This window comes from Magnolia sinica, chromosome 11 (genome assembly GCF_029962835.1).
Source record: "Magnolia sinica isolate HGM2019 chromosome 11, MsV1, whole genome shotgun sequence".
NCBI classification, from domain to species: Eukaryota; Viridiplantae; Streptophyta; class Magnoliopsida; order Magnoliales; family Magnoliaceae; genus Magnolia; species Magnolia sinica.
Genome location: NC_080583.1, coordinates 74452234 through 74476851, shown reverse-complemented (window position 1 = coordinate 74476851; position 24618 = coordinate 74452234). Strand labels below are relative to the sequence as shown.

Here is a 24618-nt window from a genome sequence, read left to right as displayed (position 1 = left end):
ATTGAAATATAAGTAAATAATTAGATAGTTATGAGTCCAATATGATGTATAGGTTAATGTACGGTTACTTTCATATCTAGTTATATGATAAAAGTGTTTTTAGTTGAATTAAATAAATAATTGTCAGATTAATGGTCTAGATTAATGATTTAATAAATTAAACAAAAATCTTTAAAAATGGATGGTTAAATTCGTAAGTAGGTACCTTGTACAATGAATGAACGAGTGAGTTTAGCGTGTGATATATAGTTAAATTTGATCTAGTTAATAAATGAATGGATGGTTTTAAGTGTACAAATGAAAGAAATATATATATATATATATATATATATATATATATATATATATATACACACACACTAAAATAATACAATTATAATTTAATAGTTTAAGTTAACAAAATGATTCATATTAATAAGTGCATTTGTGTATAGGTGTACGGGTGGATGCACATATGCTTATACGCTTGCACGTGCTTACACAAGTACCGAAATCACGTGTAATTACAAAATGTCAGGTGATGACTGACTCTAATAAATAAACAACTCCCCGGTGAAGTATCCAACGCTAACACGACATCTAACAAATAATTCACGTTTTCAGTCTTCCGAATAGTCAGATTTGCCAATGGTCCCTTGAAGTTTCTGTGGTCCGAAGCTACGTGGGGCCAACGAATATTCTCATTAGAATCCATTCCATCCATCGGTTTATCAAGCTCACAATAGGATGGGAACAAAAAAAATAGGAAGATCCAAAAGTCACGTGGGCCACACAACAGGAAATAGTGAGAATGGACATGTCCACCGTTGAAACCTTCTTGGAGTGGACCATGATGCTTATACACCATCGAAGCCGTTCGTAAGGTTGTTACAACTGAGATAAACTGTAATCGCAAATATAGTCCTGATCTAAAACTTCTGTGGCTACCACAAAGTTTCGGCCATTCAATCCCCACGGTTTCATGTCGTGTGGGCTACCTGAGTTTTGGATTTTCCTGATTAAAAAAAATAAAAATTCCTGTTCTACTGTGAACCTGAGAAACCGATGCACATCGGGCATCTTTGTGGGCCCCACATAGCTTCTGACCACAGGAGCTTCCTGTGGGACGCGGATTTCCCGCTAAAGTCCTGCGCAAGGATTCTGGGTGGGCCCCACTGTGATGTTTGTGAGAAATCCAACCCGTCCATCCGTTTTTAGAGATCATTTAAGCAGATAAAAAAAGAAGAGTGGATCCAAGGCTCAAATGGGCCACACGAGAGGAAACAATGAGAATTTAGTGACCACCATTGAAATATTTATATGGCCACAAAAGTTCTGTGTCGGTCTAATTTTATAGTGTTTTCACTTCATCCCAATGAAAACGACCTTATAGACGGTTTGGATGACATATAAACATCATTGTGGAGCCTAGGAAGGTTTCAATGGTAGGAATCCTTTTCCCCACTTTTTCATCTTGTATGGCCCATTTGAGTTTTGGATACTCCTAAATTTTCGGTTCATGTCTTAAAATGAGCTCTAAAAATGGATAGACGTGTTGGATTTCTCATAAACATCACGATGGACCCCACCTTGCATGCCAGGGCGGGAAGTCCCCGGGAAAGGCTTCCTTCGGCAAATCTGCGTCCCTTCCTGTGGCCGGCGCACGGGCATTTGGCCTATGCGATTACCAAGCGTCACACCTGTGGGTCCCACTGGAGAGTGTGAGTTCCATCCAACCCGAGCAGTGGATGAACCCGCCCATGTTATGCCTAGAACCCTCATGGAAGCTCTGGTGGGCCACACCTAGGGGTGAACATCGAGTCGAACTGAGTCGATCTTGCCTCAACTTGGCTCGGCTCGGCCGCTAGCTTACTTCAACTTGAGCTTGGCTTGAATCGTTACTCGAGCTTGACTGGCCAGCTTAGCTTAGTTCGGTTGGCAGCTCAGGCCAATTCAAGCTGAGTTCAAGCCAAAATTGGGCCGAGTTAGCCTGTGCAATATTTTCACAAATACGTGAACTACACCTTCAAAATCTCAAGTATTTGAGATAATAACGATGATTTTATAGGTATTATATCAAACACCTTTTTAGTAACATAAAAAAGCAAGAAAAAAAAAATATTAGTTTCAGATACATACTTTCCTTACCACAGCCATACTTCGTAGAGTCATTTCATCGAACACTTGGTGAACAACATCAATATTAAAGCAACTGAGTCACTGAACTGGTTCGATCTCAATTCCAATCGAGCTAGGTTTGATCAGAGTCAAATCAAGCTAGGGCCAGCTTAAACTCAACTTGAACTCAATTTTGAGCTAAAAAAAGGTCAGCCCCACTGGCTCAAACTAAGCTTCGAACAGAGTCGAATTGAGCTTTTTCGTGCTAACCGAGCTAGCTCGGTTGCGTACACCTCCAGGCCCACACCAAGCGGAATGATTGTAGACAGGAAGGGGATTCTCATCGTAGAAAGTTCCAGACGTATGGTGGGATCCATCGTGTTGCGTATATGTCATCCAAGCCACTCATCATGTGAATCTCACGGAGATGGATGGACGCGCTTAAAATAAATCCATCAAATAGGTGGGCCACAGAAAAAGAATACACACCTTTTAGGTGTGACTATACAATGCTCCTTGTGGTGTGTCCCACTTAAATGGAGGATCAAGATGATTCTTGGCATGTACGGTGATCATGAGAAGCGTGACAAGATGAACTGTTCGGATTGCAAACACATCATTAGTGGGCCCAATACAGCTTGAACGTATGGCAAGTGGTAGGGACGCGGATTGCGTCCTACACTGCCGGGACGGCAATCCGTCCGGGCAGGGCTCTGTGGGGCTCACCGTGATGTAAATGTTTTATCCATGCCGTTCATAGTTTTTCTAAGATAAATTTAATATACAAACCAAAATATGAGGCAGGTAAATGGCTTAAGTGGACCACAAAGTGGGGATTAAACTTACACCATTAAAAACTTCTTAACTTCTTGGGAGCTGGAGAAGTTTCAGATCAAGCTGATATTTCTTTTTTCACTTCATCTACGTCTACATGACCTCATAAATCGGTTGGATGGTTAAAAAACATCATGGTAGCTCCTGGAAAGGTTTCAACGGTGAGTGTCATTATCACTGCATTGGTGTGGTCCACTAGAGCTGTGGACCTGCTTCATTTTTAATACTTAAAACGATCTGATAAAAGCGATGAACGGTGTGGATAAAACATTTACATCAGGATGGGCCCACAGAGCCCTGCCCGGACGGATTAGGGGTAGGACGCAATCCGCGTCCATGTGGTAGATATTGTGGGTCCATTTATCTACGAGACGGTAAAAGTCGGAAATGCCACAATTTTCACGTTCCCTTGAATAAAAAAATATTTTAAAAAAGTACGGAGTTATACAATACTCGGGCTGGTTATGACGCTTGATACACATGCACTTAGAAGTTGTACACGTGGCATACATTAGGTTATCTTAAGCCAACTACAATGTGGAACTCATTGACTCTATATCATGATCTCAAAATAAAATTGGTTGAATGTGGACATTTATTTATGAAAAAAAGGCCATTTAGTCCTTTTTCAATTTGAACCGTCCAATGAATGTCCTCAAATTGGAACTCATTTAAATGAAATGAGTCTAATTTTCTGTTTAAAAGACATCAAAACTGGGATACATATTTTGGACGGTTTAAATTAGTTATATGCCACGTATGGAATTTCTAAGGACCTGCGTATCATCCATCACCCTCTGCTGGAGTATTAAAGTTTTACTTGTATGCGGAAAAACTCCGAGAAATTTACGACTGTAGACCCCACCTTTTATCCATTGGATATTCTTGAAGCAATACAAACTTAACTTTCGAACTTAGACCTCATCGCACGGACACAAAACTCCAGGATGAACATACCCCTGCCTTGCGGATTGGCTGGCGTGCAGAGACGAGCACTGACGAATGTCCCTGGACTAGGAACTCAAGTGGGGCCCACTGTGATGTTTGTGAGAAATCCTCCCCGTCTAAGTTCATTCATAGGGTCACAAAGACCTGGATGAAGAGGAAAAACAAATTTTATAATGATCTAAAACTATTGTAACTCCTAAAAGGGTTTCAATGGTAGACGTTCAATTCCCCATTGCCTTATACAGTGTGGTCCACTTGATAGATAGATCTGTCTTATTTTTCATCTCAAGCCTTAATACGAGTTCGCCAAATAGATGGACGGTTTGGATATAACACATACCTCATAATGAGACCCACAAAAATCGGTGAATTCCAGTTTACTCCGCTAAATTTCATATTTGCCCCGCTGAATTTCTAGTTTGCCCCGCTCAATTTTATGTTTGTCTCGCTCAATTTTCAGTTTGCCCCGCTAATTTTCTAGTTTCCCCTGCTCAATTTCCAGTTTACCCCGCTCAATTTCATGTTTGCCCCGCTCAACTTTTAGTTTTTCCCGCTGAATATCTAATTTGCCTCACTGAATATTTAGTTTGCCCCGCTCAATTTTTAGTTTGCCTTGCTTATTTTTATAGTTTGTCTTGCTCAATTTTCGATATTTTCTCGCTCAATTTCTATCTCGATTTCATATGAAGCTAGTTCAAATTCATAAAATGCTACACTATTTTCAATTATTTCTGATTTTGTACACTATGATTATCTTATGAATTTTATGTTTAATATGTTTTTCAATTCATTTTTGCAGGTGATGAATATTCTACTTTAATCCCAAACCCAAGCTTTAGGTATACACTGAAATGGTGGTTTGAGAAGGTGACAAATATTCTATTGTAATCCCAAACCCAAGCTCAATTTCTACGTTAGCTCGTGTAAGTTCTAAGTTGCCTCGCTGAATTTTAAGGTTTCTTCGCTCAATTTCTAGGTTCCTTCGCTCAATTCTTAGGTTGCCTCGCTCGATTCCTAGGTTGCCTCGTTCAATTCCTAGGTTTCCTCGCTAAATTACTAGGAAGATTTTGATGATAAAATAAATGAAGAAGCTCTAGTGCTAAAGTAGATTACACTACATGGTGGGGCTTGAACACAACTTACCAAAAACCTTTTTTAGAGGCTGTTTGACTCTAACTAAGTTACTAAAATAGGGAGTTTTAAAACTCAATTGATCCATATGCAAATTAAATTGTCTAAAAATTATGCAACTTGCCTGTAACCTAGGGTTATATGAATTCTTTATAATATAAAGGGATGCAAATTGCCCACAACATCTTAGGGTAGAAAATCCTTACTATTGAAAGCTATGTGGGTCTCATGTCAATTCATTTTGACTGCTCTTATTATGATATAAGACAAAAAATGAGACAAATCTAAAAAAATGAATTGACTACTCTCATTATGATATAAGACAAAAAAATGAGACAAATCTAAAAAAATAAGTGGGCAAGATAACTGACCTGGTCGACCATAACTAGCTAACCTAGTTTATTGGGTTCCTGGAGCATGGCACATATGGCTACGGATAAGTGATACGTATTGCTACGGTTATAAACCGTAGCCATAAATCCGTAGCCATAGGCCTGCCTACTTAAAAAGGAGGGGTGGTTTCGTCTTCATCTTCGCTGTCCGTACGAGCAGGTCTAAGTTCGGAAGTTAAGTTTGTGTTATTTCAAGAATATCCGATGGATAAAAGGTGGGGTCCACAGCCGTAAATTTCTCAACCGTTTTCATCTTTTTATCCATCCATCCATCCACCATTCCGTATACTGACAAATTGCGGGAACGTCGGGCCGTGTATTACTCAGTATCCTCGGCCCCTGAATATGGATAAGTTGGCAATGGACAGCTGATCGGGACCGTTGGTCTGGTGGACCCCAATGCGGGTAGACAATGACATATGTTCTTTTGTTTTGTATCTGATATCCATCTTTGCTAGATTTTCTTCTTAAACTTCTATCTGTAGGGCCCAAACGAAACGTGTGTGATGCTGGGCATGTTGTCTGGGGTCCATTCCATATACTTCTTCCTTCCTTGAAGCTGGATTGGCGATGACCGCTTTCAGCTATGATTGAAGATCTCATCTTTCCAAATTAAAAAAGAAGAGAAAAAATCCTGAATTTTCTTTGTTCATGAGGTATATGCTTTTTGAATATTTCTTTTACATCTGTTTAGATTTTATTCCAGATTAGTTTTTTGTTTTACAGAAGGAAATCTCATGCGGGTATATCTCCTTTTGCAGTTCCTATGATTTTTTTGGGTGAAAATGGTCGATTCTGATGTTCTTCGGATTTGGATTTGTTGAAAAATGGAGTGTTATTTGATTTTTTTTTTTTTGATGTTATATGTAAGGAAATCTCATGTGGGTGCTTTTGCATTTGTTAGTTCTTGAAGTCCGTGTGGTTATTTGTGGTAATTTAGATTTGAATCGGTTTGGATTCTATTGCAGATTGATTTTCTCTTAAACTCTCAAATGGGTGTACCTCTTTTTAAAGTTATTTGTTTATTTATTATTTGGTGAAAATCAATCTGGATTTAGTACTTTCTGGCTGGAAAATTTTAAATTTTTTTTACACCCATGTGAATCTGTTTGGATTCTGTTGCAATTAGTTTTCTATTTACGGAAGGGAATCTCACATGGGTATCTCTGTTTTTGAAGTTTCTTTGATTTTTTGCTGAAAATCAATTTGATTTTAGCAGATGTATAGCTGTTTTCATTTTTTTTTTGGAAAATCAGTGAAATTTGGGATGTTTTGCAGCGATTCAATGCATACTTTTTGATTTCGATGTTCATCAGATTTGGATTAGTTTAAAAAAGGAGTTTTATGTGGGTTTTTTCTATTATATGTAACAGAATCTCATTTGAGTGCTTTTGCATTTATCAGTTCTTCCAAGTCTGTGTAATCATTTGATGTGAATCCATTTGGATTCTATTGCAATTATTTTTCTGTTGTCAAGAAGGAAATCTCATATGGGTATCTCTCCTTTTGAACTTTCTATGATTTAGTGAAAATGAATGTGACTTTAGGATGATGTGTGGGCTGTTTTCAATTGTTTTGGGCTGAAAAACCAATGAAATTTGGGATGTTCTTAAGCAGTTTGATGCATATTGGTTGAAACATGAAGTGTTATGCAGATTTATTATAATTTTTTGTGGTTTAGACGATGGAATCTCATGTGGGTGCTTTTGCATTTATCAATTCTTAAAATTTGTGGGATTACTTGATGTGAATCAATGGGAGTTTATGATGATTGGTAGTTGCTTTTGGGTGTTCTTGGACTGGAACCAATAGAATTTGGGGCACTTTCAAGTTATTTGATGCTAGTTGATTGATTTTAGTGTTCTTTGGACTTGGCATAATTAATGGAGTGTTGTACACATCATTTATGTTACATGTAAGGGAATCTCATGTGGGTACTTTTGAATTTGGCAGTTTTTGAAGTTTATGTGATTATGTTTATTAATTAATGGGAGTTTCGGATGACGGGTACTTGTTTCCGGGTTTTTTTTGGCGACCAAAATCAATGGATTTTGGGATGTTCTCAAGCAATTCAATGCATATGTATTGACCCAGATGTTCTTCGTACTTGGATTATCCGAAAAATGGAGTGGTCATGTAGATACTTTTCTGTTTATTAGTTTTTGAAGTTTATGCGATTATTTGATGAAAATCAATCAGAGTTCAGGATGCTGTGTACTTGTTTTCAGGTGTTTTGATTGGAACCAAGGTAATTTAGGGGCTTTTTCTAGTTATCTGATGCATGTTGATTGATTTTAACATTTTTCATATTTTGATTACTTGAAGATGTGGGAGTTCTATACGGGTTTTCTGTTATTAAAAGGACATCTAATGTGAAATACTTCTCCTTTTATCTGTTTTTGTAGTTTGTGTGATTATGCGATGAGAATCAGTGATAGATTAGGATGATGTGTACTTGTTTTCAGGTGTTTTTTGGACAAAAACCCAATGGAATTTATTGGTTTTTTCTTCTCTGTTTTTAATTATTTGCTGCACATTGAGTGATTTTGATGTTCTTTTGAATTTTGAATACTTAAAGACAAAGTGCTTGTACATCTTTTCTGTTGTATATAAGGAAATCTCATGTGGTTACTTTTATTTGTTTTTGAAATGTTCTTGATTATTTGATGAAAATCTATGGGAGTTTAGTGTAATGGATACTTGTTTTCAGTGATTTTTTGTGCTGAGAGATATGGAGTTTTGGGTGTTTCAAGTTATTTGATGAATATCCATTGATTTCGTTGTTTAGATTTTCAATTATTCTAAACTTTTTTGGTTGATAGGTTGTTATTTCTAGCAAGTTTCTTGCATGATACCAATAAAAGATTTGGGTTACAGCTTTTGGGGTTTAGGAATAGTGAAGGAATTTGGGATGTTTTGAAGCCTTTGGATGTATATTGAGTGATTTTGATGTTCAGGTTTTGATAAGTTGAAAGAGTAGTGTATTTGGTTAATTTTCTAGCAAATTTTGGGAAGATAGTGATTGATGATATGGGGTTTCAGTGTCAATGACAGCAATATGTTCGATTCATGTTGATAGGTTTTGATGTTCTTTGAATTCTTATTAAAAGAAAGGGGAAAAACGACTATTGTACTCATATTGGTCGATGGATTTTCTAGATTAGTTTTGTTAATAGGTTTTGATGTTCTTAGGATTTCAATTAGTAAAATTACAAATTGAATATTCTACTTATTTTGGTCTTTTTCTTTTTCTTCTTTGCCAGAATCAATCAAAGATTCAGCTTGTGGGTGTTGAGATAGGCCTTTCAGCTTAGAAATATCATAAACTGAAGTGGAATTTTGTAGAGCTTGGCTGTTGAAGCAGTTGATGTATATGTTCCCTTGCATGACTAAATCTGGGGGAAATTGCTCGATGGGTTCGGTTTTTAGGCGTTGGGGTTTCTACAAAAATGAATTTGACGGTTTTAACGATTTCAGCTGTCAAAACAACAGATACGTATGCTGTTTGAACAACGGACACACAGTGCAAAATTGGAATTGGAATCTATGCCGTTAAATCGTTTTGTATGTAGCGTGTGGGATAAAATCAAGTTAAAGAGGGTCTGAAGTTCCAATAATCGGAATCCTTTTGAAATAAGGAGTGGCAGGAAAAAAAATTCAAATCGGATCAATTCGTATTAACCAAAACTTCTTTTCGGCTACAGATGTCTTTCCCTGTTGATGCTAGACTAGATGCATCAGAGAGGCCTCCATTTCAGGGATTTGGCTTTACAGGCCTGAAGAAGAGAGGCCACGGAAGTCGGTCATGGATACAGATTGATCGGAATGGAAACTCGCATATCCTAGCGCTCGACAAGGCCACTCTAATGAGGCGTTGCAATCTGCCTGCGAGAGATCTTCGACTTTTAGACCCTTTGTTTGTGTATCCTTCCACGATACTGGGCCGGGAGAAGGCGATTGTCGTCAATCTCGAACAAATCAGATGCATAATTACGGCAGATGAGGTTATCCTTATGAACTCTCTGGACAGCTCTGTCATGCAGTACCAATCAGAACTGTGCAGGCGCCTTCAGACACAGAAAGATCAAAATGGTAAGAGCCAGATTGAGGAATTAATGGGGACTGAGCCTATGAATTCTGTCTGTATGTGGCCCATGGTTCAGTGATCCAGACCACTGGTCTGATGGGCCCTTGTGTACGGGGTGTGCCCAAAATTCTCCCTGGTTGGAAGACCTTAACCTTTAAAAGTTTTAGGAACTTGGGATCCTATACCGTGGGAGATTTTTGGGGCTTCCCCTATCCATGTGGGGCTCATCATATAAATGGTGATCAGACTGAAATTTGGACCCCACATATTCAGAATTGGGAAGATCAGTGGATGGTATGTTTGGAGGCTTACGACCCTACAGAGGGACATGAAAATGGGCTATGTTATCAGCATATGTGGAACTGAAATATTGTTGAAAGAAGTTCCTCAGAATGCAAACATTTTCTAATCTCTCCTAAATCACCTGTTGTATCATTTGGATCACTAAATTTTTGTTAACCATCATTTTAAAATCACAACCATGGTGGGTCCCACATCGATGCATCGGAAAATGAGTTGTCATTATGTGGGTCCCTCTCCACAAAACTGTATGTTTCTGAATTTTCCACTCTTGAAAAACCAATTTCTTCCGAAGTTCTACGTTCAAACCGTGCCTTATTAGTCATGATCCAGAAACATGCCATTCTTCAGTAACATAGTTTGGTTGTTAGGACCGTCGATTCTCCAGGGAACTTAATCCTTCTTCATATGATTACAGGATGTACCGAATCAAGTTCAGATGACTTGGCTTTTGAGTTCAGAGCATTGGAGCTGGCTTTGGAGCTAACATGCATGTCTCTTGATGCTCAGGTATGTTTAAGTGCCAATGCAGATGGAAATTCTTGTAAAGTTATGTGAATTTGGTGGGGCACGCAGCTCCAGTTGGACTCTTGGCCTTTTGTTTTGCAGGATTTCTCGGCCTGTTTGGATACAAGGAATCTCGGTGTGGAAATGGACAATTGTAATAATTAACTTTTCCTACACTATAGTCGAGGATTCTAAAAAAAATAAAATAAAAGAAAAAAAGAAAGAAGCTTTTGTTTGCGTAGCAAGCAGAAAATCCAATATTCATTAGATAATAGTCATCTTGTATCTTGTGCGAGAAAATCTTGACTATAAATAAGACTGAGGACTATTTTGCAGAATCCATTGTATCTAGTATTCATTAGATAATACTCATCTTGTATCTTGTGCGAGAAAATCCTGACCATAAATAAGGCTAATGACTACTTTGCGGAATCCATTGTTTTTCATCTATCCGAACAACGATAGTTCTCTAATTAAAAGAGAGTCCAATTTCTTTTCCCCTCAGATTCCTTGTATCCACACATGCTCAATGTTGTAATTTCTCGATAATTGAGATATCACAAGTCACTAATGTTGTGATTTCTACAAGATTATCATCGTGCAGGAATCTTCCTGCCAGATAACAAGCCAAGATAACCTAGGCATAATGGGCCCCGCCAAATTCAAAAATAAAAAAGGATTTCTCAGGAATTTGGTAGGGCCTTCAGCGCCACTTGTGCTCTTGGCTTGTCGTTTCGCAGGATTTCTCATTTGGAGATAACAACATTCGTGTTTTGTGGGATTCTTCCTGCAAAATGGCTAGCATTTGGTGAAATTGCAACAATATCATCTTGCAGGATCTTCCGCCGAAAGAATCCCTTGCATAGTGGGTCCCACCAAATTCAGGAAAAGGATTTCTCAGTAACTTCAGTCCAAACTGGCACGGAAACCTTCCGACTCTTCTTGTAATGTACGTGTGGTTTCTTCCGTGATGCATGGAACATATGATTTACATCAACTTATAAAAATTCAATTGATTACTATTCATGATTAGTCTTTCGTGTCTCTGAGATTTGAAGACTGGCATTTCGAAGCAAATGCAAGCTGATTATTTGCAAATGAGCATGCGTACAAAATCCAGGCTATTCATCAGCTGGGGCCTGCTGTGCACTTTCCTGTCTTGAAATCAGACCTGTCCCTGTAGCCTATGTATATATGTGGACCACCCGATTAGTGGACAGACCTACTTTTGGGCCAGGGAACATTCGAAGTGAGCCCCACATAATGAATGGCCATGATCTGGCGATTGGTGCTTCAAATTGTGTACTCCACCTCTCCTTGCATGAGTTGCCTTGGCATTTCCATTTCTTCATGGTTGTGTGATCCAGACCATTGGTCTGATGACTGTCGTTTTAGCAGGTTACAGAACTGGAAATTGATGTGTATCCAGTACTCGATGAACTAGCTTCGTCAATCAGCACTCTTAATCTCGAACGTGTGCGGAAGCAGAAGAGCCATCTCCTTGCCTTGACTCATAGAGTTCAAAAGGTATGTACATAAACTATCGTTTGTCAATCATCACTGTCCAATCGAGCTGTTGCATGGCCCACTGAACTGTATATCCAGGTGCTCACCATTCGATCTGTCAAATCATTCATATATGGTGGACCATTTGTTGTAATTAGTCTATTTTTAATCAAATGGTCAGGATAGTCTGATTGGTGACATAATTCCCACTAGATCAATGGCTTAGATTACCAAAAGGTGAGGCCCACCAATGCCATTTCTGGGCTGTACAAAAAGAAAGCTGTTTCTTAAAATTGAGCATCATATGATACTCAAAAACTTTGTGATCTGATTTACAGGTCCGTGATGAAATAGAACAGCTAATGGATGATGATGGGGACATGGCCGAAATGTATCTGACGGAGAAGAAGGAGAGAATGGAGGCCTATCCATCGGCCGTTCCGTATTTCCTGAGTAGCATTCCTGCTGGATCAGCTGTGTCGAAATCTGCACCGGTTTCACCAGTCAGTTCAATCAGCGGATCTCATAAACTTGATAAAATGATGAGTAGTGTTATTGGCTCGAGCAAACATGGATCGTCCAGCAGCGGTGGTGATCGCATCGAAGAACTGGAGATGTTGCTCGAGGCCTATTTCGTCGTCATCGACAACACTCTCAGCAAATTACTATCAGTAAGTGTGATTAAGTTCCATGGTTTAAGAACAAATGCGGATTAACATGCCTGCTCACAGGCACATGTGCTAAACATGGGGCACAAAGTTTGCAAGATCTGGGCTGTTCATTAGGTGGGCCTCGCTGTGTATGCAATCAAACGTTGAGCATTTGCTCAGATCAATGAACCATGCAGGTGGGTCCCACCTTTTGGTATCCAAATTGTTCGTATGGTGCTACCCATGGTGTACGGAAGATGCACCCAAAATCTCCCCCGTGGATGATCCTAATAATCCGATTTGAACCCCATCCAGTGTGGACCGTTTGTTGTGATCGTCAATTTTTGTTTGACAGCTAGGATCATTCGATAGTGGAGATACTATGAAATGGCCCATTTCATGATGTATCCCATCAGATCAATGGCTTAGGTTACCGAAAGGTGTGCCCCATCGTTATTGTTTCTGGGTTCTTTTGGTGCTTTGTCCTTTTTGTCTGGTAGGGGTTGCAATGGTCATGTTTGGGTCCACCTAGCCCAAATCTAGGGCTGTACATCGAGCTGAGTCGAGTCGAAGTGGGCCAAACTTGGCTTGACTCGTCCCTGCTCTCCTCGAGCTTGAGCTCAAGTTCGAGCTCGGCCTCAAGCTTACCATTGGAGCTTGGCTTGTTTGCCAAATCTTTCGAGTCGAGCTCGAGGCCAGCTAGTGGATCGAGTCAATGTGAGCTTACATCGAGTCGAGTCGAGTCGAGTCGAACCTGCTCCTAACCCAACCCAACACCCAACCCGCACCAGAGTCAACCCAACAACTTGATCCAATCGACACCTTATTCAACCTAGCCACTTGACCCAACTAACCTGACCCACACCCGACTCAACTCCTAAATCAAATATTCAATTAATAATATATATACAACATTAGATAGAGCTATAGAGGTGCCTTATTGTTGGTGTTGAGAGAGAGAGAGAGAGAGAGAGAGAGAGAGAGCAAGTGGTTGAGTGCAGGCAGTACAGTTGAGACGAGACGGGCAGACGCCGAGTTGAACTCGGGGGAGTGGCCAAGTGGAGAGAGAGAGAGAGAGAGAGAGAGAGAGAGAGAGAGAGAGAGAGAGAGATTGTGGAGCTCGAGCACAAAGGGAGAGAGAGGAGCTCGGGCACGGTGGGTTGGGTAAGGAAGGAAAAGGGTAAGAAAGAGACGGATGGATAGGGTAGGGTTTAAGTTTTAATTTTTAAATATTATATATATATACACTATGATCGAACTCGGCATGTTTTCAAAATGAGCTGGGTCATATGAAGCTTGGCTCGCCTCAAGTCGACGTTCGAGCCGAGTCAAGCCGAGCTAGATCGAGCCGAGCCGAGCGAGCTTTTCGAGCTAGCTTGGCTCGTGTACAACCCTACCCAAATCTGACCTGATTTTACTAAATGAGCCGAAATTGGGCCTGAAACTGACCCATGACCTATTACCCTGTGGCCTGAACCAACCTACTTAATCCTTTTAATTGTAAATGGGTTGGGTTCAACAGATCGAACCCAACCCAGCATGACTCGTACATACATGAATACACTGCATGATATCGGGAAAAGGAATGCTAGCGTGGCCTTATTAGTGGATACATACACTACATGTACCTGAAAATGATCAAGTGCAAACATTTCACTATATTATAGTGCAAACTGATGTTGTGGGCCCCACATGGTGTGTTGATAGCATCCAGACCAACCACCAAGGGCCAAAAAATTGGGACAATTTTTGACTTAGATGGGCCACACGAATAAGAAGAGTTGAGAGGGGACACGTACCCTTGATTCTCATAGAGGGCCCACCATGTTTCGTATATGTCATCCAGTCCATTGGTATGAAACATGGGTCTATACTTCTAGCAGTTTGTTTTGGTTATTGGGCTGGGTTAGGTCTGGTCATGTGGCCTGGTCCATTGATATCATGTATGCGCGGGTGTGTGAGGTGGGGTTCAATGTAAGCGCAACCCAGTTACTTAAATGGGCCACACACACATTTAGTTGAGCCTGACCTTGCCTTAGAAGCAGGTTGTGTCAGTTGACCCACTGGCCAATACCCATTGCTAGCCCTATTGTCTAGGCACATTAGGTAGTCCACTCTTATATCAAAGATGGATGGTAGAAAATGATAGACTATCAGGCGACATTAGGGGTGGCAATAGCTCGGGTTAGCCGGTGTGTCAACTGACCCAACCCACTCTTGGGTTGGGTTTAGGCTAAAGTAAATGGGTAGCGGGTCAGGCCCGGGCTAAAAATATGGCCCGTTTAAGCAAATGGGTTGGGCTTGGGTTGAACCCTATCTGATCCAACCCAACCTACCCATATAGGTTATCAATGGGTTGGGTCAGATGAGCTGAACCGACCTACCGAAAATCCAAAATAAAAATAAAAATAAAGAAGAAAAGTATATGTATGTATCCATTGTTTGGGCTAGGTTGTGCATAGCCTTAGTCTCATATTCCATTCTTAAACCTGAGATGGGTTGTGGTTGGTTGCGTTGGGTTAGTCGAGCTCGATGCGTTTACAATTAAATGGATCGGGCTTAATGAATTTTTAAGTGGGTTGGGTTGGTTAGAAGGTAATGGGTTGTGGGTCGGGTTTGGGTAAGAATTCTTGGTCCGTTTAGCAATGGGTCGGGCTTGGGCTAACCCCAACCCTTGCCACCCCTAGTCCACACTTGCTATACAAGTTGTGGCCTACCATATGAGCAGACCAGCCTGATTTTGGGCCATGACATAGACATCATAGGGCTCACCTGATGAAAGGCACAGATCTTGCACACGTGTGAATGTAGGTAGGAAGCCAATCCTACTGTAGCAGGTAACCTTCCCTTATCTCTTGAAGAACATATTACATAAGTTATTCCTCTTTCTCCATCTTAGTGCCATCACGTTCTTTTAGTTATCTAGCTCTTTATCTCCCTCCATGTGGCACATCTTAACTTAGATCTGGACTGTTCATCCATTGGTCCCCAATGTGGATGCTACATACCAAAAAGCACATCGATCAGCCAATCCTAATAACTTATTGGAGGGATTTTGAGGATAGCAGGTTTTATTGATATTTTCTGAGGGTCATGAAATCCCACGAGTGGCTGACATTCGATGGGGAAAAATTCCTCCAATCGGGCATCGAGGATCACATAATGGTGTGATCTTTCACATACAACCGTCACCCACAGGCGGTCCCAACAGATGAACAGTCCAGATCTCATACATGTACCATGTGTATAGAGATTTGAGCGATTTTCTATTTAATTAGCATGAGTTAGTCATTGATTTATTGGATGGTGTCACAGCTCAAAGAATACATAGACGATACTGAAGACTTCATCAACATTAAACTGGTGAGAACTTATGATAACACGAGGTTAGAGCTCTTATAACATGTGTATGAGATCTATTTAATATTTAGATTAGGGATGGAAATCAATATTTGAATAGTCACAGCCTGCTGGGTCCAGCCCGATAGTTCAAAATCTGGGCCTGAATCCATCCTAGGCCCACCCATTGTTTTACTGCCTCACTCACTGATCAATTCAATGCTCAATATTTTATTATTTTCCCAAAGAAGGCCTTGACTTTTTAAAGTTTGAAAACAGTCTTTCTGGGGGTGATATTTTTTATTTTTATTTTTGGAAAAGTGATGGAGTCTGAGCATTTGGGGCCACGCTATGTGTGAATGATCTCCAACCTGTTCAACAGACTATAATGATGATATGACCCCAAAATCAGGTTGATCCAAACATCATAGAAACATTTTACACTATCCAAAAACCTCCAAATTCACCTGTGGTCCACCTTTTAAAAAATTATTCTCTACACACGCACTTACACCCCACACACACCCACACACTCACACCACAATGGGATTTCACCACAATGGGCACTTGAAACCATGACCTCGGGTTGAAACTCTGTGAGTCTACCACCGAGGCATGAGTAAGGACCCACCTGTGGCCTACCTAATGATTGGATCATACTGATATTTGGGTTGTCTGATCATGATGGTGTGATGCATTTGTTAAACAGGATGGATGTCATGCATACACCACATTGACCCCACAATGCTTGGCTCCACTACTTTTTACTGAAAATTTCTCATAAAGTTGGATTTTACCAAATTATGCCTCCACGAACTGAAATTACTAAGTAATGCTTATTGAGGAGAGAAATTAACTGAACACCTAACTTTCATTATTTATTTATTTTTTCTTTAAAAAGTGGTGAATTGAGAGTTGTGGGGTACACAAGGTATATGTCTGACATCTAACCCATCTAACAAATGCACCTTACCGTGATTATCAAAAGGACCAAAACTCTAGCAGATTAATGATATGATGGGCCAAACCATAAAAACTGATATACATCACTCAAAAACATCTAAACTTATGTATAGCTTGATGGGTTTTAATTGGAGAACGCAATGGAATAAAACTTTTTTCCACAATCTAAAACAAAACCTTATATATCGTGGACCTCCCAATGACAATCATATCAAATTTCTATGAAAATGTAAGTTACAGAGAGTTTAGATCATACATGTATCGGGGGGTCATGGTGTAGATATCTCTAATCCGATGCTAATCCTCCAACCTAGGAGGTCTTTCCCCAATTTATCCCAGTGAGGAAAGTTAAGACTGCCTAGTTGACATCTTTGGTAGCTGCCAACTTTGACACATGACCACAGAGATGGGCCACACGTGATCACAAGTTGAGAGGATGAAGGAGATGGAGACTCTCTCTCTCTCTCTCTCTCTCTCTCCACACGTCCCAGGGGTGGAGACGTCTAGGGCTCTTTTTGTGATATTACACTCTTCTGTAATAAGATTATATATATAGAGAGAGGAGGTGTTAGGCTTTCAAGGGTTGATCCGCCTCATCCATGGCATGCATTCATGATTTAATCCTTCCACTGTCATAGCCATCCACTAGAGATCTACATCTCATGTTGATTAAATAGTGAACAACAAGATCTTGGTCATCAAATCATTATCAAGTGCGATTAAAACAGTTTTAACGGTTAAAAAAACTTAAATGATTGAAAGCCTTTGAAAAGTCTATTAAAACATTTCCCGTGCTAGGTCCAAGGGAAAAATCACTTGGGTCTCTAATCTAACAAATTTAGCTATATATCAATCCATAAGTAAAACCTAATGGATCTTGATTCCTGATGGAAGTACTCAGCCACATCCACTTTCAACGGCCATGCGGTAGCCTCATAGGAAGAGCCAAGGCCTGTCAGTTAGAGTTGTAAACCTGACAGGTCCTTAGGTCCAAGGATTAATCAATTTCATGCAACATCAAGTTATGATCATCTTGATTATCTAGTCCACCCTAATGGGCCCCTAGACTAGAGACTTGAACTCGATCCAACTAACGTAAGTGACCAAAGGTCATAGCCTGGATTCTGTATGTATAGTACTCACATAATCCTATGCGGGTTAAGGGTGAAGGCACACTAACATCAAGTTGATTCCTTAATGGTGTAGACTGTCCATCCTGACGTAAGTTAGTTCCCACACACAGTATGACCACATATCTCATCATAGAGTGTTCACAGGTGTGCCCTATGTACTTGTGTTGGCTATGGTAAAAAAAAAGGTTACTATGATCCATGGTCTATGACTCTCTTGGTCAATGACTGTAGTGTTCAATCTCAAGTTCCCAAGGACTACTGAAGGACTCACTCAATTAACCGACATCATGTAAGTCTAGGGTAACACAAACACTGTGGTGTATTAGAATGTCCACGTGGGATGGTCATCATGATCGATGTCTGAGATCAGCCTTGTCCCATCCATATGGCTTGTGGATTACAGCTCATATTGGTTTTTGAGTGCATGTTCTCCAACATAGCCCATCTAGGGATTCAATTGAGCAGATTTTTGGGTGATGAGAAAATCATGCTGGATTTGATATGTTAGATGATTGGATTTTATAAACATACCATGTGGCTTCACAATTCTTAACTTTACTACCTTTTAAATAGAAAAAGAGGGCATTTTAGTACTTTCACTTCTTGAAAAAGCATCTCCATAAATTTTCATTTTGTAAAGGCATTGTTTGGTATAATGCAAATTTCTGAAGACTTTTGTGGTAAAAATCCAAAAGAAGAAGAAGAAGAAGAAGAAGACAAGGGCATTTTGGTCACTCATGCATACACCACGTGGGCCCCACAATGCTCGGATCCACTACGCTTAGGATGAAAGGGCAAATAGGCATTTTGGTCATTGCAGCTCCCAAAATAATGTTTTGTGGCCTTAAGAATGTCAATCCCTTTACAGGGGAAATCAGAATTCTTGAGGGGTTTTTTCAGCCTCTATTCTCAATCTATAGCAATCTATTAAACTTGAGTAACTTGGCTGAAAAAAGGTCCATGCCCAGTCCCTCGGGTCAGTGAAACAACTCGACGAGTCTTATCAATTTGAGATTGAGTCATGCTAATGAGTAAATTCACTAGCGACTCAGCTTGAAATCTCGTTGAATTCAGTCAACTCAATTGAATTCCGTGTCAAGTCACCGAGTTTTAGAAACTATAGTAAACATGGTTCTTTCACATGTTATGCAGGACAATGTCCGAAACCAGCTGATCCAATTCGAGTTGCTGCTCACGGCGGCTACATTCGTCGCTACAATTTTTGCAGTTGTATCGGGCGTCTTCGGGATGAACTTTACGCCCGCATTTTTCCAGTATCCAGACAACTTCAATTGGGTCCTTATTGTAACCAGCATCTCTTGTGTGGTAATATATGCGGCTTTCATCTTATATTTCAAGCATAAGAGATTACTGCCTTTGTGAGTATAGACTATTTTTATGGCCATTGAGCCATGTTGTACTTGGGTTTTCATTTTGTACAAGTGAAGCCCATGATTCAGTAATCTAGACCGTTGACCAGTTGGTACCCAGCATGGATGGACTGTCCCCTAAAAATCTCCTCAACCAGAGAATCCTAGCCTTTCAATTCTATTGCCTGCTAATATATTGTTAGTAGTCCACATTCAACTAATTAAAAGAACTGAGGATGTACCAGTCTTGGAGATTTTTGGGTCATGTTCTTTTCATGGTGGGTCACATCGGACTGCATTTTGGATCTCTGAAACATGGGCCCCACCTGTACGATCTAAAAACCCTGAGTATGCGTGTATGTTCACGAACAAATTCACGAACAAACCCTGAGTACGATCTTGATTGTAATTTCAAGCATTTTTTTCATTCCTTGGTTTAATATACATATGAGCCATTTTTGTCAAGAATATTATATGCTCCAGCATTTTGCATCCCACCTGATGAAGTAGACTGGCACTGATTTTTAGGCCGCGATACATAAATAGCGGGGCCCACCTGATGATCAGCTTGGATCTTTCACACGTATGCCATGTGGCACACTGAAAGTTGATGGTTCCACTAGGTTGGAACCAAGGTCATAACACATGGTTGCATTTTGAATTCACTTGGCAACTAAACCAATCTAGACAATCCATTAGTTCCAGTCCACTTTTCTTCTGCTTAAGGTGCAGAAATCATGGCAATTGGATGGTCCTAGGCATCTGCAACTTTACCTATCTTCTATGAACAATCTTGTCCGTCCATTCTTGCATGCCACTGGTTGAATTGGATCATTATACTATGATTTTTTTTTTTCAAAGCATCTTATGAACTGGGTAATTCTTAGAGCCAACAGGCTTTGAATTTTGAAGTAGATTTTAGTTGATTTTTAGATATTCTCAATTTTCTCGAAAAATGGAAAAAGTCAAATCCGATGATTAGAATTATCTTGATTAAGATGCTAAGAAAATTGACGATTTGCCCGTGCCAATCCTTATAAACTAAAAGTCTCCATACTTTTTGTGGTGTGGTCCACTTGAGCTTTGGATCTGCCTCATTTTTGGGTTCATCCTATAAATGATCCGGAAAAATGTATAGACGGTGTGGATATAACACATACATCACGGTGGGGCTCACAAAACTTTGCCACGTCAACGCACCGACTTGGTGTGATACAGGACAATTAACCACTCGCTCTAAAAGCTTGAACTGTTAAAGCATGGTAAATCAATCCCTTTATCTTATAGCCTAGGCCTTACATCCCATGGTGGGCCCTAAATCATATGGGTATTGCCTCACATGGGCCACCTGCCCCGAGTGTGCCCTTGCATCCCACAACCAGTCCCGCTCAAGCCTAGTGTGAAAATGCCCCTGCATTACAGTGTCATTTAGGTAGAGCAAGGTGGTCATATGCCTCTAAATTGTTTAGGGGTCGTATGGATCCTGAGAATTACAGTTCTCGGGAATTCTAATACATGCTATCTTTGCAATTTCTATGTTTGGGAGATGAAGGACATCAAAGATGCTGGCCATTGCAATACTAAAAAAATTAATTACTTTCGATTTCTAAATAGATGATGGAATTTCACACTCGGCTCATTTGGATTGTGGGAATTAGAATTCTCAAGAAAGATAATACCCAGTATCTTTGCAATTCCTGCGTATGGTTGATGATGAAGATAGAAAATACTGGTAATTCAAATATCCGTTGGCCAATGCAATACCAAAAAATGAGTACTTTTGATTTCTAAATAGACGATGGAATTTCAGTCCAAGAGGTTCATTAGGATTGTGGGAATTAGAATTCTTAGGAATTCTAATACCCGCTATCTTTGCAAATTCTACTTTTGGTGGATGATGAGCATAGGAAATACTGGCAATTTGAATATCTGCTGGCCATTGCAATATCCAAAATGGGTACTTTTGGTTTCCATATAAATGATGAAATTTCTATTTAAAGGATTGTTTCGGTTGTGGAAATTAGAATTCTCAAAATTCTAATACCTACAAATTTTGCAATTCCTACATTTGGGAAATGATAGGCATTGAAAATACCAGCAATTCAAATGGATGTTGGCCATTCAAATACTCCAAAAATGGGTACTTGCTGATTTTCAAATGGATGATGGAATTTTACTCTAAGGGGCTGTTTGGATTGTCGTAATTAGAATTCTCAGGAATACTATTATCCACTATTTTTTATATTCCTATGTTTTGAAAATACCAGCTGTTCAAATATTTACTAGCCATTGCAATACCCCAAAGATAGGGTATTTTTAATGTCCACATAGATGATGAAATTTCACTCCAGGGGGTGGTTTGGATTGTTGGAATTTAAATTCCCAGGAATTCTAACCTTTTATTTTTGCAATTCCTATGTTTGGGGGATGATGGGCATCGCAAATTCCATCAATTCAAATGGCCATTGGTCATTGCAATACCCCAAAAATCAAATATTTCTGAAATCCAAATAGATGAGGGAATTTCACTCCAAGGGGTCATTTGATACCTGATATTTTTGCAATTCCTCATTTGGGAGGTGATGGCATGAAAAATACTTGTAATTCAAATGGTTGTTGGCCTTGCAATACTAAAAAAATGGCTACTTTTGATCTTCAAATAGATGATGGAATTTCACTGCAATTCCCTACAAATACATTCCACGGTGAACCTAGTAAGGAAACCAAAATCCTCTAACCTCTTCAACAGTTATTTTAAAATAGTGCTTAAAATGGTGCCTAAAATGCCGAAACTCCGTGAGCCCACCATGTTGTCACATTGACGTCCATTCCAAATCAGCTACATCTACAAATTAGGTGGGCCATACCACAAGGACCAATAGGGATGACACGGAAGCTCTGTAGGCCCACCATGTCGTATGTGATGTCCATTCAAAATCAGCTAGATCCACAAATCAGGTGGGCCATACCAACAATAAGTTTGTGTTTGGTGCCACCATATGGTGTATATTTTCATCAAACGCATTCATCATCTGGTATTAATCATCTGATGAAGGGAAGATAACAAAAAATCAGCTATATAAAAATCTCAGGTGAGGCGCACACCACTTGAACTATAATAGGTTGCACATTATCTGCATTGTGACAAATTCGCTCCGTACATCCATTTTACTAGATTATGTTAGGATATGAGAAAAAAAACTGAGGCAGATGCAAAACTCAAGTGGGCCTCACAGCAGGTGATTGAGGATTGAATATCTACCGTTGAAACATTCCTGGGATGACATAAGTTTCCAATCAAGCTAATATTTTTGTGTTTTCTATTCAAGTTAGGAATGACCTTATGAACTGTATGAATGGCAGATAAACATCGTCTGAACTACAGGAAAAGGAAAAAGTGGACATTTTCATACCCACTTTTTCCTCTCATTTAAGCCGCACTTGAGTTTTGGATCTTCCTCATTTTTTAACTATATTCTAACATGATCTTTAAAAGGGATGAACAGGGTGGATTTCTAACAATCATCACGTGGGCCCACCTAACTTCAGTAACAGGAACTGCTAAAGGTTCTTGCTTTCGCAGCAACAGGATTGCCTTGTGTGCCACACACTACTTACTTTGGTCGTATGTTTATGTCACTAAGTTATGTTGGCCCACCATTATGTATGATTTATATCCATACTGTACATTCATTTTAGGGTGTGTGTCCAAAAATTAGCTAGATCCAAAACTCAAGTGGACCACACCACAGAAAGCACTGGCCATAATGGCATCCGCAGTTGAAACCTTCATAGGGTCCACGGTGATGTTTATTTTCCATCCAACTTGTTCATTGGATCACACAGACCTGGATGAAGAGCCAACGGAAATATTAACTTGATCCAAAACTTCCGTAGCCTCCGATATGTTTTGGATTGTAGGCATTGAATCCTCGCTGTCTTTTGTTGTGTGGTCCACTAAAGCTTTGGTTCTTTTTATTTTTGGGCCATGTTCTAAAATACTCTCCCAAAATAGAAAGAATAGATGTACGGTATGAATGTAACACATACATCATGCTGGGACTGCAGGTGACGTCAACACACCAACGTGTGGCAAACCACGCGCAATCCGCGCGCTTCCGTTTCCGTGGAAGAGGATTAGCTGTACTCAGCTAACACCTTAGCGGTGTTACACTTATAAGCCTACGTTCATGTATATTTTGTATATCCACGCCGTCCATCTGTTTTCCCATTGAAATTTAGGACTCTATTCCATACCTTAAGAAGATTCAAATCTCAGGTGGACCATATCACTTGAAGCAATGATGAATGATTATTAAAAAAAATTTATGAGCTACAAAAGTTTTATATCAAGCTTATTATTATTTTATATCTTTCCTTTCATACAGGTCTTCTTGACATTATCAACAGGTTGGATGTTAAATAAACATTAAGAAAACCTTAATAAAGGCCCTTTGGAAATTTTAATGGTGAGGCACTCAAACACCACTGTTTGTGGCGTGGTCCACCTGATATCCAGATCTGCTTAATTTTTGGAATCAGTCCTAAAATTGTTTGGAGAAACGGATGGATGGCATGGATATAAAAAAAAAAAAATCCTCAACGTGGGCCCTATTGTAAGGGTCCGGGTAATACCTAATTTGCTCCCCGCAGCCACAAAACTGTTCTTCATGGGCAAGTAAAGATTTCATAAATCAGACAATCGCTCTGTCTTTGAACCGTTTGGGCCTGAACCCGGCCCATTTACAACCCTACCAACTATCTTTTGAGATGTCAACCATACCAAGAAGATCATGTCAATCTCCACCATTATTAGATGATAATATCGGCCTTTCCTGTCCCGCTGTCAATCTAAACCTTTAAGTGGATGACAACCTCGACCCTTAATCTAGTGGATGACTACCTACCTTTTGTGGATGATAATCTCGACCCTTACTGAAATGCATATCGAAAAAACCAAGAAGGACTACCTACTTGACTTACGAGAAAGCGACACTCTCTTCAAAGTGTTCTATTCAGTTTTTAAAGGAATATATATTAGATAATTTTGACAACACTCCTTTTAAAAAAAGATGTTTAAGAATAGTTGTTTTGTACATTTATTGGATTTTTTAGTCGCTGAGTAATGGTCAAATCATCCATTGCCTTATGCTGAGGCATATTTGTGGCATGACTTTCGACTTTCAAGACACCATCATGAAATTGATCAAGCCGGACTTTGCCTTGCTCATTAAAGGTATGAGGTTTGGACCTGATAGATCAAATGAGTCTGGAGAGGGTTAAACAAGAGGAAGGAAAAGAATGAAAATTAGGGATACTTATCTGAAAGAAGGAAGTGTGACGAAGGATGACTTGAAAGAA

General features: G+C 39.7%; 1 protein-coding gene across 2 annotated transcripts; it reads left to right on the top strand.

The window, feature by feature from the left end:
• The first annotated feature begins 5865 nt into the window (after positions 1-5865).
• Positions 5866-19754, top strand: LOC131219370 (magnesium transporter MRS2-5-like). 2 transcript variants are annotated; one of them, XM_058214465.1, is made up of 7 exons: positions 5866-6058; positions 9107-9494; positions 10208-10299; positions 11695-11823; positions 12141-12473; positions 15768-15815; positions 19040-19754. In XM_058214465.1, the coding sequence occupies exons 2-7, from the start codon at positions 9107-9109 to the stop codon at positions 19268-19270; spliced, it is 1221 nt and encodes a 406-aa protein (XP_058070448.1). In that variant the 5' UTR covers positions 5866-6058; the 3' UTR covers positions 19271-19754. The 2 variants fall into 2 exon arrangements, with proteins under 2 accessions (XP_058070448.1, XP_058070446.1); XM_058214463.1 differs by having other exon boundaries at positions 5867-6058; positions 8666-9494.
• The last annotated feature ends 4864 nt before the right edge of the window (positions 19755-24618 follow it).